We start from the raw sequence: 14,230 nt of genomic DNA, 5'->3' as shown, positions 1-14,230 counted from the left end.
CAGCTTAAATGAAGATGGGAAAAGGGTCGAGGCAGCACATTTACAGCTCCCTCCAGTAGCATGCACGTCATGTTGGGAAGCGACGAATCAGGATGGTGAAAGAGAGAGTGCACATTTTGAACTGTATTCTGAGCTCTTTCTGGAAACAGACATTCTGTTCCCCAGCTCAAGCTGGATGCGGAGGGCTGATGTGCTGGCTAGGCAACAGTATATCGTGACAGGCACATCTTGTTCCTGTTACAAAACTACTGCAAATTATGCTGCGTTTAACCCCAAAGTTTGTCGCCGCACAATTTGGCAAATCAGGCCATGATATCCTGGGAGTTTATCCCCAGAGACCATAACATGACCTCAGACAGATGGCTGCTAGCCACAGGTGATGATGATCTGTTACTATCATTGTAGGGTTTTTTCCCATTTGGTTGGGTGCTGTTATTTTGGTGGATTAATCACATGAATCACTAGAGGCCCTGAATTAGCAGGAGTACTTGTTGGGTAGTTGAGGGATTGAGGGAGGCTAGCTCTGCATGTATCTACTTGAACTAATAAAAGTTGTCTTGTTTTGCTTGACTGCATAAAGTACATTTGAATATCATTCCGAAGTTTGAAAATTAGACGTTTTACTTATTTTTTTTTCATTGATCAATATTATTCACACCTATAAGTTGAATGGCGTTGGGGTTTCTTTAAGTTTCTTGCATATTCGGGATCCTTTTAGGAAGAAGTGCGTTTTTAAAAATTTTAGACATGTTTTATTTGAGAGCGTGCATGCTGTCTGACAGGAGTTTCCAAGGTCCTTAAGTATGTCTGAGTGTCCACTGATATATATGCAGATCGCTATCTCTTGTTTTTTTAGACGAGTTTAGAGCAGATATATATCTCTATGTTAAATACTACATGGGGCAAATTATGAAGATTTTGCTACCTGGGTAATTACTCTGATGACCATTTTCCGTGAAAGATTACCACAGTTTGGACCTTTTTATATTAACAAATTTGAGCCAATCCTGAGGTGGCATAATTTGCATATCGCTGTGGCATCCTGCAATTCCTGTCGCCTGTGCAGATGCTGGTATTATCAATGAGGCATAATAAGAAGTGCTGGGTGAACTTTTTGAATTAATCTGAGACTCTAGTAATTACTTGAGGCCACATTCCAGTCCATCTTCTTCTGCACACTACCACCTCAGTTTGGACCCAGTCATTTGTAAATAAAGCTTGACCCTGCTCCAATAGAATAGTCCAGCCTGCAATGCAAGGACAGGTTCTCCCTGAACCGGAACAGAAGCAACCCAAGAATGTTTTCTCCCTTATTGGAGCTCTTCGGTCAGGTGTAGATTCTGGTTTCAGTGGCACAGTGAGCACGGGACTCATGGCAAAGGTCCACGACCCTCACCAAACACTGGACTTTTCCATCCCAACAGAGTCAGAACTGTCCATAAAACCTGTATTTTGAGTATTTATCGGGGTTCTCTTTGGAAATGTGCAAAAAAACGTATTTTTGGGCCAATGTGTTTTGATGGCCGGGTTTTCCTGCTGTCATGACCCAGTGTTCTTGTTCAGTCCAATATGGGGCATTGCCCATTTACCAAACCTGATGTTAGCTTCTAGTCCAGTAGTAAAACGGAGGCAGTAACAATTCAAGACGCCTTGATAACAGCAGGATGCTCTACTCCAGGCCTTTTTAACTTACCGTCAGTAGACAGAGTTTGTGGTCTTCCCCACATATTACCCAAGTCTTTTGTGTGAATTGCAGAGTAGGGCATCTCCTCCTGGCAGTAAGATTGCATGGAATCTGAATCCTGCTCTTAGTCTGTTCAATAAATGAGGCAAGAATGTACCACTGGGGCAAAGTCATATGCTTGCTTCTGCATCCAGCGGTCATCAAAGCAAAAGTATCCTTTTATAAAAGTTATTAAAGCGCCATTTGTTAGAGTAAGGCTTTCTGAACTCCTTTTAAGAAACCGCTGAAGCAATTATGTGACTCTGTAAGTTCTCAAAATAATTATTTAGTAGCCTTTGGTGTTGCCAACAGCAGTAGAAAGAGATGTGCATGCCATCACGAGAACATAACAGCTCTCTTGGAAATGCTTTCTCGCACAAAGCAGCTGCATTGTCTAGTATTAGACCCGGTTGCCTTTTGATGTGATTTAATATCGCTGTTCAAGTTTTTTTTTGTTGATAAACTAATTATCCAAGTTGCTTATCTCAAGTGATGCGGGCAAAGCACACAGTCAGAATTACCTATTTTGCTCGGTTCACGCATTACCAGCTACAATATTACAAACTATTACACTTTACCCACTGTGGAATGAGGACTAGCCATAGGAGATGGTGCTTGTGCACTGATTCTCGCATGTTATTGCAACACTGCATTTTGCATGTGCCCATTTTTCCCATAGTTCTCTGATGAATTGTGTGCGGTGAAAAAGCAACAGGAGTGCAGTTTTGCTGCACACTTTATAATCCTGATCCAGCCAGTAATGCCTTTCATGTCCGGAAACTGCAGTTCCAAGGCACTAGGAATGATAGTCTTATGGGTCAATTACGAGTCAGGTGCAGCGGCGTCCCCATTGGGATACCACCCTGCATGATCACGACTACGGCCAGGGTTCTCATACCTGAATTTCCTGGTTGTGGGAACACCAGACCTGATTTTACCAGGCGAATATCCATTTTGAAAAATTGCCTTGAGATTTGGCTTTAATTGCAACTCGGCCCGGTTCTTGGCCCCCACTTGACCTTTTTCTAAGGTACGGGGAAGAATGTAATGCTCCCCCCACCAGCTTACTTCCTCCCCTTTCTTTTGCCTCCCTGTTTGCACCAACCCATCCCCGCTCCCACCCCTCACCAGCACCCCCACAGCATTGGGTCCAGGTGCAAGTTGAGATATCCTCTGAGTACCTTGCAGTCCTCCAGTTCTGAAGAAATTGCCATAAACATCTAGGCAACAAAACATGTTGATATCCCTTGAACTCTTTCCACATGGCCATGAGTTTTTAACATGTACGGGGTCGGACACAACTATTAAAATGTAATTCGGATACATTTTTAACAGCACATGACTAGGTAGCACTCTCCTAGTTTGAGGACACACCTCATTTGATCCTTTTCTTCCCCTCACCTTGAATCTTAGTATCAGGCCCAGTTGTAGAAAGATCTACTTTACTTACTCCCGAGTTTGCAAGTGGAGTATTGAAAGAATATGGCATTCTTTTGTTTCATTAGGTCCCCCTCAGTCCTAGGAGTGAGCACCATTGATGTGAAGCCCGAGACGCAGTTACTTTTTGTACCTGTTGTCCTTAACATCACTTCCGTGAGGTGTCTCCTCCAACCATTTGAGCTCAACAGGGTCCACTATTGACTCAAGAATTTTGCAGGAGTTAATACATTTAGGTTCCCTGGGTTGAATTGTAACTTTCACAATGATATAGGAGCAGACTTTGTTGTTAATGAGTAATTGGACTCATTTTACAAAATCTTTGAAAATCATCTCTGGCCATCTCACTGTTATAGTATCGCGGCACCTGGGAGCACTCAATGAGGGATGCTGTATTTTACTCACTTCCCCATTTTCTGAGTAATGGGCAATGACTGCAATGAATGTATGTGAAGACCAGCTGACATTGAAAGACAGTAATTTTTAGAGGCGGCTGGCAAATTCTGCAAGTGGTGAGGCGTGAAAAACATTAAAATATGCTTATAACGCATGGTAAATGCTTAATAAATAGAATGTGCCCGATCACCTTTTCCGTACAAATTTAGTTTTGCAGGAATATGTGCAGAATGAAATTTGTACTGTAGAGGTGATCGGGCACATTCTATTTATAAACCATTTACCATCTGTTATAAGCATGGAGACTGCCAAAAATAAACATAATTCTTACCTTGGCATCTGGACTGTCCCGCATCGCGCTGCTTGGATGTCAATGTGTGCATGCTATTCCCACACAAAAAAAACCCTAAGCATCCCAGCCAATTCATGCACTGGTCTCATGCTGTTTAGAATACTACACAGCATGAGAGCAGTGCCAGGATTGGGTGGGTCAGGCAAAGGCAACGTTCCGTCGGTGACTGACAGGGCTGTGTCACCTCCCTGGTAACATTGCATCAGGATGCCTGAACTGCGCATGTGAGACTGGCCGCAGTGAAAGCACTGGCCAATCTCACATGTGCAGTTCAGTTTACACTGCCTAGTGGTCATCCCAGGCTATCCGTGTTAGGAAAGAGCACTGCTCCGCCCCTAATAGGAAAAAGATGACTACTTGTTCAGGGGAAGAATACATGAGTTTAAAAGGAGTCTGTCTCTGGTGCAGTGGCTCACTGTAATGGGGCAACGCCCCAACGCTCCCAAAGAGACACCGCCCTTGGTCATTTTAGTCCTTTGGATGGCTGCATAGCACCTGTGCCTTGATCCATTGTGCAATAACTCAACAACTTGTATCCAACAAATAGAAGTAATAACATAACGCCAACATTATACCACAAAGTACAACATAACTGAGGTATTTACCAAATGCTCAAAGAAAGCACAGGCTTAGCATAACTATAAGAGTCTTGCATCAGGAAGTGATATTTCTTTGTGCACAAATGAAATTGCAAAGTTCACAACTAGCTTTTGGAAAATAGGTTGAGGATGATGGAAACACAGTTTGTGATTTTTTACAGCTGAAACTGTAGTCATGTATTTTATTATCCCCATTACTTTGTATCTGCTTGTTTATACTCTTCCCTTTGTAGGTATTGGATGCATCTATATAATATTAAGTCATGGAATGCATATTTTTTATATTGCTATTTATCATAACTTTTATGAGTTTTGTGAAGTTTATTCACAAAATGTTTTTGGAATATGAAAATCTATGGTTGAGATCTCTGTGCATGATTGTATTGGAGGGACAGGGAAGAGTGGTTAGAAAATGGGACCTATCAGTGAATCACTAATCCTAAATGGGTGGAGTGAAGGAAAAATTCAAAGAGAGATGTTGAGAAGGGACATTTTAATACAATGCACTCACAATTCATAGAATACGTTTGGGCAACAAAACATGTTGATATCCCTTTAACTCTCTCCACATGTCCATGAGTTTTTAACATGTACAGGGTAGGACACATCTATTAAAATTTAATTGGGATACGTTTCTAACAGTACATGACTAGGGAGCCCTCTCCTAGACTGAGGACATACATAATTTAATCATTTTCTTCCCCTCACATTGAATCTTAGCATCAGGCCCAGTTGTAGAAAGACCTACTTTACTTACTCCCGAGTTTGCAAGTGGAGTATTGAAAGAATATGGAATTCTTTTGTTTCATTAGGCCCCTCTCAGTCCTAGGAGTGAGCACCATTGATGTGAAACCCGGGACGCAGTTACTTTTTGTACCTGTGGTCCTTAACATCACTACCGTGAGGTGTCTCCTCCAATCATTTTGGGCTTAACAGGGTCCTCGTTTAAGTTTATTACAGTAGTATTATTGACAAAACAGGCTCACATGTAGTTCAGCCTAGCCTTGGGTTAAGTCAAGCACCACACAGGGCTACCCACTGCAACTGCAGAGGCAGGTAATAACACTAACATAAAGGGAAACATATGCAACACATTGAAATAAAAAACATTTCAAATTTAACTTTATTAAAATTGTTTTTAAGGTTATCTTCAAATATTTATTAAAACAAAAAATACAAAATCACCTATAAAGTAATACATAACTTATTATGTGCCACATTAAGTGCAACAGATATTGTAATGGAAAGGGGAGGGTAAATTAACATTCATTTAATTAAAAAATTATTTAAATAAAAATGAAAAAATACTTAAGTTAAAATGAAAACATACATAACATTTTACGCAGGTTTGTTATCTCTTGTGGTTAAGGAAGTCCCAGGTGAATGGGAGTTAGGTAATTACCAACATAAGAAATATTTTATTTTTAATTTAAAATTACTTTTCTAAAAATCCCCTAGATAACTTCCTATAGTTAGATCTTCTTTCCGGTGGTGAAGATCGCGACAAACAGGTGGAAAGTTACTGATAGTGACATTTAAGGTAATACATTCAGTTGTCTGATTGGGTAGAAACTCGTAGTTCTACACTAAAGTGTAAATCTACACATTAAATTGTGAATTCTATCAATGGCTTGTAGCTGTAGGTTTAAGTGTTAGGTGATATGCACATGCAAACTTGCCTCTGTGAATAGGGTTCAAAAGTGGTGTTTACTGTTTGATATATTGGATGCTTCTGTTGTGTGTATGAAAAAAGCCTGACCTGTCACCTGATTTTCGGGTCTAGCAATTTATATTTCTGAAAACGAAAGATTTCAATGTAAAAAAAATAGTGGATTGGTAAAATTGCCATCATTTGTAAAGGTAAGGTTCCATCTGCTTTAAAGTTATTTTTGTACCTTTATATTATTATTATAATTTTTTTTGCATATTTTATATAGCGCAAACTCGACCCGAAGGTATTGGAGCGCTTTACATGAGCACCACATTTACATTACACATTCAGGCACGGGGAGATTAAGTGATTTGCCCAGAATCATAGGATGTGGACGCAACCTCGAGGCTCGAACCCTGGTTTTCAGCACCAAAGTCGGCAGTTTAACCGACGGACCACATCCTCTCCCTTCCCTCCCTTAAGCTTCATTATACCCCTGACAAGCTGCCGCAGCATCGCACCCACGAGGCCCGGTTCACACTGCCTGGCAATTTAGCCACATAATACCGCAAATGCAATTCTGCCCTTTCCTCAGAACTGCCAGCCGACATCACCTAGGATCCAAGTGAAAAACATACACACTCGAGCCACTGAAACTTCCACTTTAAAAAGTGTCAATCTTTCTGCTAAACTACCCTTTTAAATTATCACCCCTTTCAAACCTTCCCCTTAACTTTTTTGCCTGGCAAAGTTGCAGCCGATTCCAACCGCTAAAATACTTGGCAGTGCCTTTAACAAGTTGGAAACATACTTTCCAACACAGCTCCAACATAGACTAGACAGTCAGCCAGCAAACGTTCAAATCACAGTCACGCTCTCTCGCCCGCCAAAAAGATCTGTAAACTGGTGTGCTCGCTCCCGTATGGGCATCCATATCCAATACCCCTTCACGTCATTGTCAATGCAAAGCGAAACCTCTGAACGTAGAGGGCATCGCGACGCTCGCCACTATGCAGATGGCCACCAAGGCACACGCCTGAAGTCCCACTGGTTCGGGCGGAAAGTAAGAGTCTCACAAAGACCACACAGCACTCCAGCTGGGACACGAACCAACAGTCCCTGACTTATCATGTCAATGCTTTAACCATTAGGGCTGGGCAGGAATAGGGCATTGCAGGGCATTGCAGGACTGCATTGCTCCATTTCCACCCCGAACCTTACTTGGTGCCACTTTTGTCCGCATGACGTGAGACAATTCTACTTGATGTGCAAAAGCTCCTCACCTTGGAATAGCAACAAAACACACAGGAGGGGCAGCTAAACAGATGAACAAAGCTGCCAGTAATGCAACAGAGAAGAATTTCACAGCCATGTCTATACAAAAGACTAAACAACCAAACTGCATACCGGTAAACAGAATAGTCCCAAGAGGACTGCCTAAACCACGGGCACCATCTTGTCGGAATTTAACATCAACCACTTCGGTGCTTACAAACCATAAATGTGCCTATGGATTCATAAACTAAAACTGAGATCCAAGTGCAGGTCAGTCCTGACCTTCTGCATGAGAGCAAAGGAAAACTCTGTGCATCTCAAATGTCACTTGGAGCACATCTTCTGAATGAAGTGCTGAGAGTAATGCACAACTTTGGCAAATAACATATCTCAAACCTGACCAACAGCAACCTCAGGCTCCCATCTATGCGCCAGTGCTGAGACTACCACACATATCCTGCATTAGACCTCCACCTAACCTGAAGCATTCACCCCCTACTTTGCCTGTACTTGAACCTACACATACAGCTCTTAAGACACACAGCAGTCCAATGATGTAGCTGCAATGCTATTTCAGTACTTAGACCCACATGTAGTTATACCAATGTTTGCAATTCCTAATTTATGTGCCTGAGTCTTTCTTGCCAATTTAAAGTGGCGGCCGTAACATGTAAGAGCAGTGGGGTGTGTCGGGGTGGGGAGAAATCGATAGACAACCGAAGCAAGGTAAGTGGTTTTAATTTTTTTAATTTAATTTTACCTATCTCATCTTCTGTTGACTTCCCCATCCACTCTGCCCCGCCCCCACCCCACCGTGCCACCGCTCTTACCTGTGCTGGCTGCCACTGCTATTTTAATTCTGGCATCCACGTACTTTTACGGTGCAGCAACATCAATATTCCGTGCTAGTCCACTTTTAAAGCACTGTCAACACACCTCTCTTCTCACTTGCTGCATACTGTTACAGTGGTAGTGGGGTAAAAACCGCTGAGAATACACTATGGGTGCACAAAATTGCATCATGGAAATTTCACTAAATTAGGTTTTCGTTGCAAAATGTGGTCTGCTGGTATCGTGCAAATTTCTTTTTATGCAGGCACACACCTTGAATAAGAACGTCTTGCCACATACTGCCAGGAGAGTGGTGCGAGCAGAAAATGTCTTGTGCTGGTATCTTGCATGACTTGTTTTAAACGAGCCGTGCACATGAGTAAAAAAAGTTATGCGAAATCGCAGAATGTCGAATTGTGAGAAATGTCAATATTTTCACATATTGAAAAATTCATGAAATTTCACAAATTTTATCGCATAATCAAAATGTTGTCCAAGTCTACAATGCACATCATTCTGACTTACTTCACTCCCCATCCACAGAACAAAGTCCAGACACAACTCTGCCAATGTTTCCCCCAATTTGCCTCGTGCCAAAAGCAGGCATAGGTGCTTACCTTGTGGTGGAACCATGTTATAAGTTCTCCAGTTCCTGGTGTCATTTAGAAGGTAGTTTGTTACTCAGTCATTCATCCATCCATCAGCCCGGTACACTCAACGCATAATCCTTCTACAATCACCCCCTTCAACTACTCACAGTACCACCATACTCAGTAACGTGCACATCCAACCCCCTCCAACACAAAAACATCCTAAATCACCATGGATGTTCACTAATAAAAAGGCAGACATATCAGCGCTGCCATTTATTTAACTCGTTTCTATCGTGAAGTTATTGAACTGTGACTTGCAAATGCTGACGTGAAAAGTTATCTGCAAACAAAAAAAACATATTTGTGATGAAACTCTTCTCTGCACTTTTGATTTCAGAATCATCAAGGCCAGATAACCTAGTGCACCATTTCAAACAATCAGAAGCATACGCTGCCAACATGCAGAGCTCTGTAAGTATTTTGTACATTACACAAAAATGTCAATGTACATTTATTGTACGTTTGTGGATACTGTCAGTGAACAAACTTTAGGCTCATTGTAAAACACACTGTGTCATTTAGACTCAGGTCTGCTGCCCGTCAGTCCTCCATCTCTGCAGAGGCTCTGGGCTACAGTCCCAAGCAGTGGACCGTGTGCCACATTTAGATATCTGAGCCTGGCTGACGGGGGTCTCGGTGATGAAAGGGCATCTCTAGCGAGGCAGATACACTTCATCGCTATTGAATGACAAGATGGCGCCCATGTTTTTTTCCCTGCTCTCCATTCTGTTTTGATTTTCAGAATAAATTCCCCAAAGCAGAGGTTTGTTTCTGAAAACCAGGATATGGGTGTTTGTGCATTGCTTGGAGGGATCTACTAGGGCCCAGTGATGGTCCCCCAGAAGTAAACGAGGCAGCACAACTGTGACCTGGTGGAGAAGAGGTGCACGGGTTTCTGGTCAACAGTTTTTCCAGCAGCTAAGGTTGCTAAGACTACTCAGAGAAACACAGTGGTTCCCTCCTTATCTGAATTAGGCAGGTGACTGGAAGGCTGGCTAATGGGGCTGCACCATTGTTTGGTGGGACCCCACATCTGTCAACCTGTAATGGCCTCAGCCTTAACCAACAAAAGATAAAAACTTTGGAGTATGTAGGCTATCACTCAGCGCTAATAACATTTGTAGTCATCCTCCAACTTCCAGGATTCGCTCAGGTCCAGCCCAATATTAAGCGCATCCTCAAATGACATATGCAACATATTTGCGAATATCTGACTTGCATCTGTCTCCGTTCAAAGGTATAAACCACTCTCATGTAACAAAGGTCTGTCCGTGTAATTAACATTTTTTGCACTGATTTGTCAGTGAACATGTTTATGCACTGGTCTGTAGCTGCAAATATTAGTCCAAAATTACACAGCGTGGTGAAAAATGTATCCAACCTGATACTTAAAAATGCCTCACGGAGGATCCCTGAGAACCAGTGCCCTTTCCTTGTTTGTTTTTAATAGACTTAACGAAAATATTTTAGAGAATGGTGGGATAAATTCCACCAGTGAGTATTCATCAGCTTCAAAAATACAGATTTGCATGAATTGAACTTGCCACCCGAGACAGTTAAAATCATATCCCACTTTTCTCCTCTTTGCCTCTATTTAATAATATGTTAAGTTATATTGCTTGAGCATTTGTGGTACAGGTGAGAGGTGTGGGGCGGACGGGGGCAGGGCAGGGCAGGGGAGGGGGAAGTCGACAAATGACAGGATAGGAAAAATAAAATAAATAAAACCACTTATTTTGTGCTCGTCACATCGCCGAGCCAATGATACAGCGAGCGCAAGGTAAGTGGTTTTATTTATTTATTTATTTTCCCTATCTTGTCGTATGGTGACTTCCCTTCCTCCTTACCCACTGCCGCCCCCGCCTCACCACTCTTACCTGTACTGGCCGCGCCTGCCCTGTTCGTATTTTGACTTCTAATTGAAGCTCACATGATGCCAAACAAACTTATAGTAATGGGGATTGCTCAAAGAACAGTGACATGTGTTTTCCTAGGGTCCACCAAAATCCTTAGGATGCCACTGGACAAAGAGAGAGAGAGAGAGATTCAGAGATTAATGTAGGGAGAGAGGTGAAAGGCTGATATATGGAAATAGACATAGGTAACTAGACAGAGAAAATGTTTACTTGCCCCGGGGCACCTTAGATGGTGGGAGCCCTGGGCAATGTCCCACTTTGCCCATGTCTTGCTAAGGCTCTGGCATTGCTACGTACAAAATGCACATAACCTGTTTGTTCCTCTTTTCAGAGTCCAGCTTTTTTCTGCAGAAACAAAGAGATCACAAGTATGTTTTTAAAATCATCCGAATATTCTTCGTCCAGTGACGAGGTCGGCAGCAGCGACGAGGATGATCAGGGTCAGAAGAGGTTGGTTTTTGTTTCAGTTTGCCTCAGACACAACCAATGGTTGAGGACTAAATGCACTTCTAGGTATGGGAACTCTAACCCTGAGTGCAATGGGGGTGGGGATCAGTGAGCGTAGGGGTGGGGTCAAAGGCATGGCAAAAACAGCAGCATATTTATTTATTTATTTATTTATTTTTGAAACTAATAAGAGGGATATTAACTATTTTACTTTATGAAACCTGGTTTGTTTATTGTGATTATTGCAGATGTCTGTATTTGTAATCAGAGAGCCACAAAATTGAATGCTGGGTGGTGCAGTGGGGAAGAGAGGCTAGTGTATTTTTAGGCTATGAGGTCCCTGCCTGTTAAACAAAGCACTAAGAATATGTAAGTAATTATTGTAAAATTACTTTGCATCCATTGTAAGGTAGGTGGTCACAAATTGTGCACAAATATTTAGGTTTAAGACAAACGAAAGGTGCTTTCAAGCTATAGATCATAGTATAATGCATTCAGACTGTACCTAATGCAAACAGTTTTTATAAGTGTGCATTAAAAGCATGCACCCCATAGCTCAGCTGCCTTTACCCTTACAATACCTCTCAAAACAAATGTTGCACACATTTGCATTTCTTCAAAACAGTAGGCACCCTGGCATGAAGAAGTGTTTATTGCTTAGCTGTCAGTCCCTCCCTTGGCTTCACAGCATAGACGGCTCCATCCCTTCCATTTTAGCTGGGGTATCCCCGTTGGTGGAATTAATAGTCCCAGGACGGTTGTCTTTTAACAAAAAGTAGGGTAACTGTTGTTGTTTAATTATAAAGAATGGGCACATAATGCCCAAAGGTCCTGCCCACTTCGACCTTTGAGCACAACTATATGTAGTACTCATGAGCATGTTACTAAAATGATTCAGGAAGGTTTCAATTAGCCACAGTTCTTTTGGTGTATTTTCATGCCATACCTCCCTGATTCACTCACTCAAGGCTAGGAATGCAACAGTATTTAATTATGCTGTCGACCTTCAGTTGGTCTTTAAGCTAGATTTCCAAAATGCGGCAGTTGAATTTCAAGGCACAATGCTGCATATTCAAGGCTGGATGGATCAGAACCAACTGAAGCTCAACCCCGGGAAAACCGAATTGGTGCTGCCTGGGAAGAGTCTTACTAGCTGGGGACCTCACTTCTGGCCGGGCGAATTAGGCCCCCCTCCTGTTCCGTCCCCATCAGTGAAAAGTCTTGGAGTGACCATAGATTCCGATCTCTCCTTGAGGGGTCATGTGGGCACGGTGATCTCTTCCTCTCTGTTCCAACTATGAAAAATAAGAAAGATCGCCTACCTGTTGTCTCATCAAGCCCTGATCCAGGTGGTGATTGCGCTGGTACTCTCCCGCCTTGATTTCTCCAACTCTCTGTACACCGGCCTTCCTTTAGGTCTTGTAAACTGCCTACAAATAATTCAGAATCAGGCGGCGAGACTGATCTTCAGGCAGCCGAGATGGCAGTCTGCCAAGATGTTACTGCACAGCCGACATTGGCTACCTATGGCGCAACGCTCTGCGTTCAAGTCGGGCTGTATAATTTTTAAGGCCTTGCATTGCACCATCCCCAAATTTCTTAACAGCTTAATTACGAGGCACATCCCCACACGCAATCTTCGTTCCACCCACCTCCACCTTCTTTCTATTCCATCAATTAAGTTAAAACGACTAGGCGGGCGTAGGTTTGCCTATCTGGCCCCCAGGCTCTGGAACTCATTCCCACTCTCAGTCAGGAACTGCGACAGTCTCTTGGGATTCAGAAAGGCCTTAAAAACCTGGCTTTTTGGACAAACTGATTAAACCGGATCCTCGCAGCTGCTAGTGTAGGAACAGCGCCAAGAGACCTATGGTGTAAGCGCACTTGTCAAATTCATCTTATCATAACATAACATAACCTAAATACTTTGTGCTAAGGAACCAGGTGAGCCTGGCAGACCTTCTCAATTACTCATGTGCCTCGAGTGTTGTTATACTGATATTTCGAATTATAATTCGGTCCTGTAGGACAAGGTGTTTCCTCCCTGTATCTTCGTGCTCTGATGTCTCTAGATTTGCTGTGTCCATATTTTGGCTTATTGACAGAAAGTGGGCTTACCATCCAAAATGCTTAGCACTGTAGTATGTGTAACCCCAGTGAACATTCAGAGTTGCTCTCACTCCACTAATTGACCAGAAAACCTATACTCCTGGACTCCCTCCCACTCCCAAAACAGCAATGGAGCAACATAGAGGCAAGAGCTCTAATTGCTCTAAAATACACAACAGTACTGGCTTACTCATAAGTAGTTGCAACAGAACATTAGAATCATGGGATCCTCCCTTGCTTACTTTACTCACATTGAAATAATTATGAAAACAGCAAAAAGCCAGTCTCTGGACCTATATTTTCTTCGGATTTTGTGTGAAAGTAGCTTAGGGCAGCACTTTCCCAGTATATGTGTGTGTGTGTGTGTGTGTGTGTGTGTGTGTGTGTGTGTGTGTGCGGGTGTGTGTGTGTGTGTGTGTGTGTGTGCGTGTGTGCGCGTGCGTGCGTGTGTGTGTGTGTGTGTGGTATAAAGTGCTATTCTTTTTTAAGTACTCTTGCATCTATAACTTTTAAGATACAGTGTCACTGTGGCTTAAAGAGATATGTTAAATGTTGGCTGTATCCAGACCTCCCAGTGGATCAGTTGGAATTACTCCAATAGTTGCAGTGTGGTCCCGACCATGTTTGGAAACAATTGGTCCAATTTGTGCCTTTCAGTTGAACTAAAGTGAGCAACAAAGTCATTTCTGTGCATACATACTGAGATTCAGTTTCAAGGAATCAGAAACCTGGGAGAATTGTGGCTGCATATTGAATTAGGCATGGTAGGATATCTAGCAGTTGGGTTTTGCTGCCATACAACGGGTATGCATAGTTGCATGAAAGAGGTACTATTGAGCAA

At 42.5% G+C, this 14,230-nt stretch overlaps 1 protein-coding gene across 2 annotated transcripts in view; it reads left to right on the top strand.

Annotated features, from left to right (window-relative positions):
- The window catches only part of NRK (Nik related kinase), a 1,020,485-nt gene that overhangs the window by 720,608 nt on the left and 285,647 nt on the right, over positions 1 to 14,230 (top strand). For both annotated transcript variants that reach the window (XM_078688671.1, XM_078688672.1), the window contains 2 exons: positions 9,255 to 9,328; positions 11,165 to 11,283. In XM_078688671.1, coding sequence (XP_078544797.1) covers positions 9,255 to 9,328; positions 11,165 to 11,283 — 193 coding nt within the window. The remainder of the gene's footprint in view (positions 1 to 9,254; positions 9,329 to 11,164; positions 11,284 to 14,230) is intronic.

The sequence above is a fragment of the Lissotriton helveticus genome, chromosome 4_1 (genome assembly GCF_964261635.1).
Source record: "Lissotriton helveticus chromosome 4_1, aLisHel1.1, whole genome shotgun sequence".
In the NCBI taxonomy this organism is placed as follows: domain Eukaryota; kingdom Metazoa; phylum Chordata; class Amphibia; order Caudata; family Salamandridae; genus Lissotriton; species Lissotriton helveticus.
Note: the sequence above shows the minus strand (reverse complement) of the source record. Positions and strands in the feature narration are given on the sequence as shown.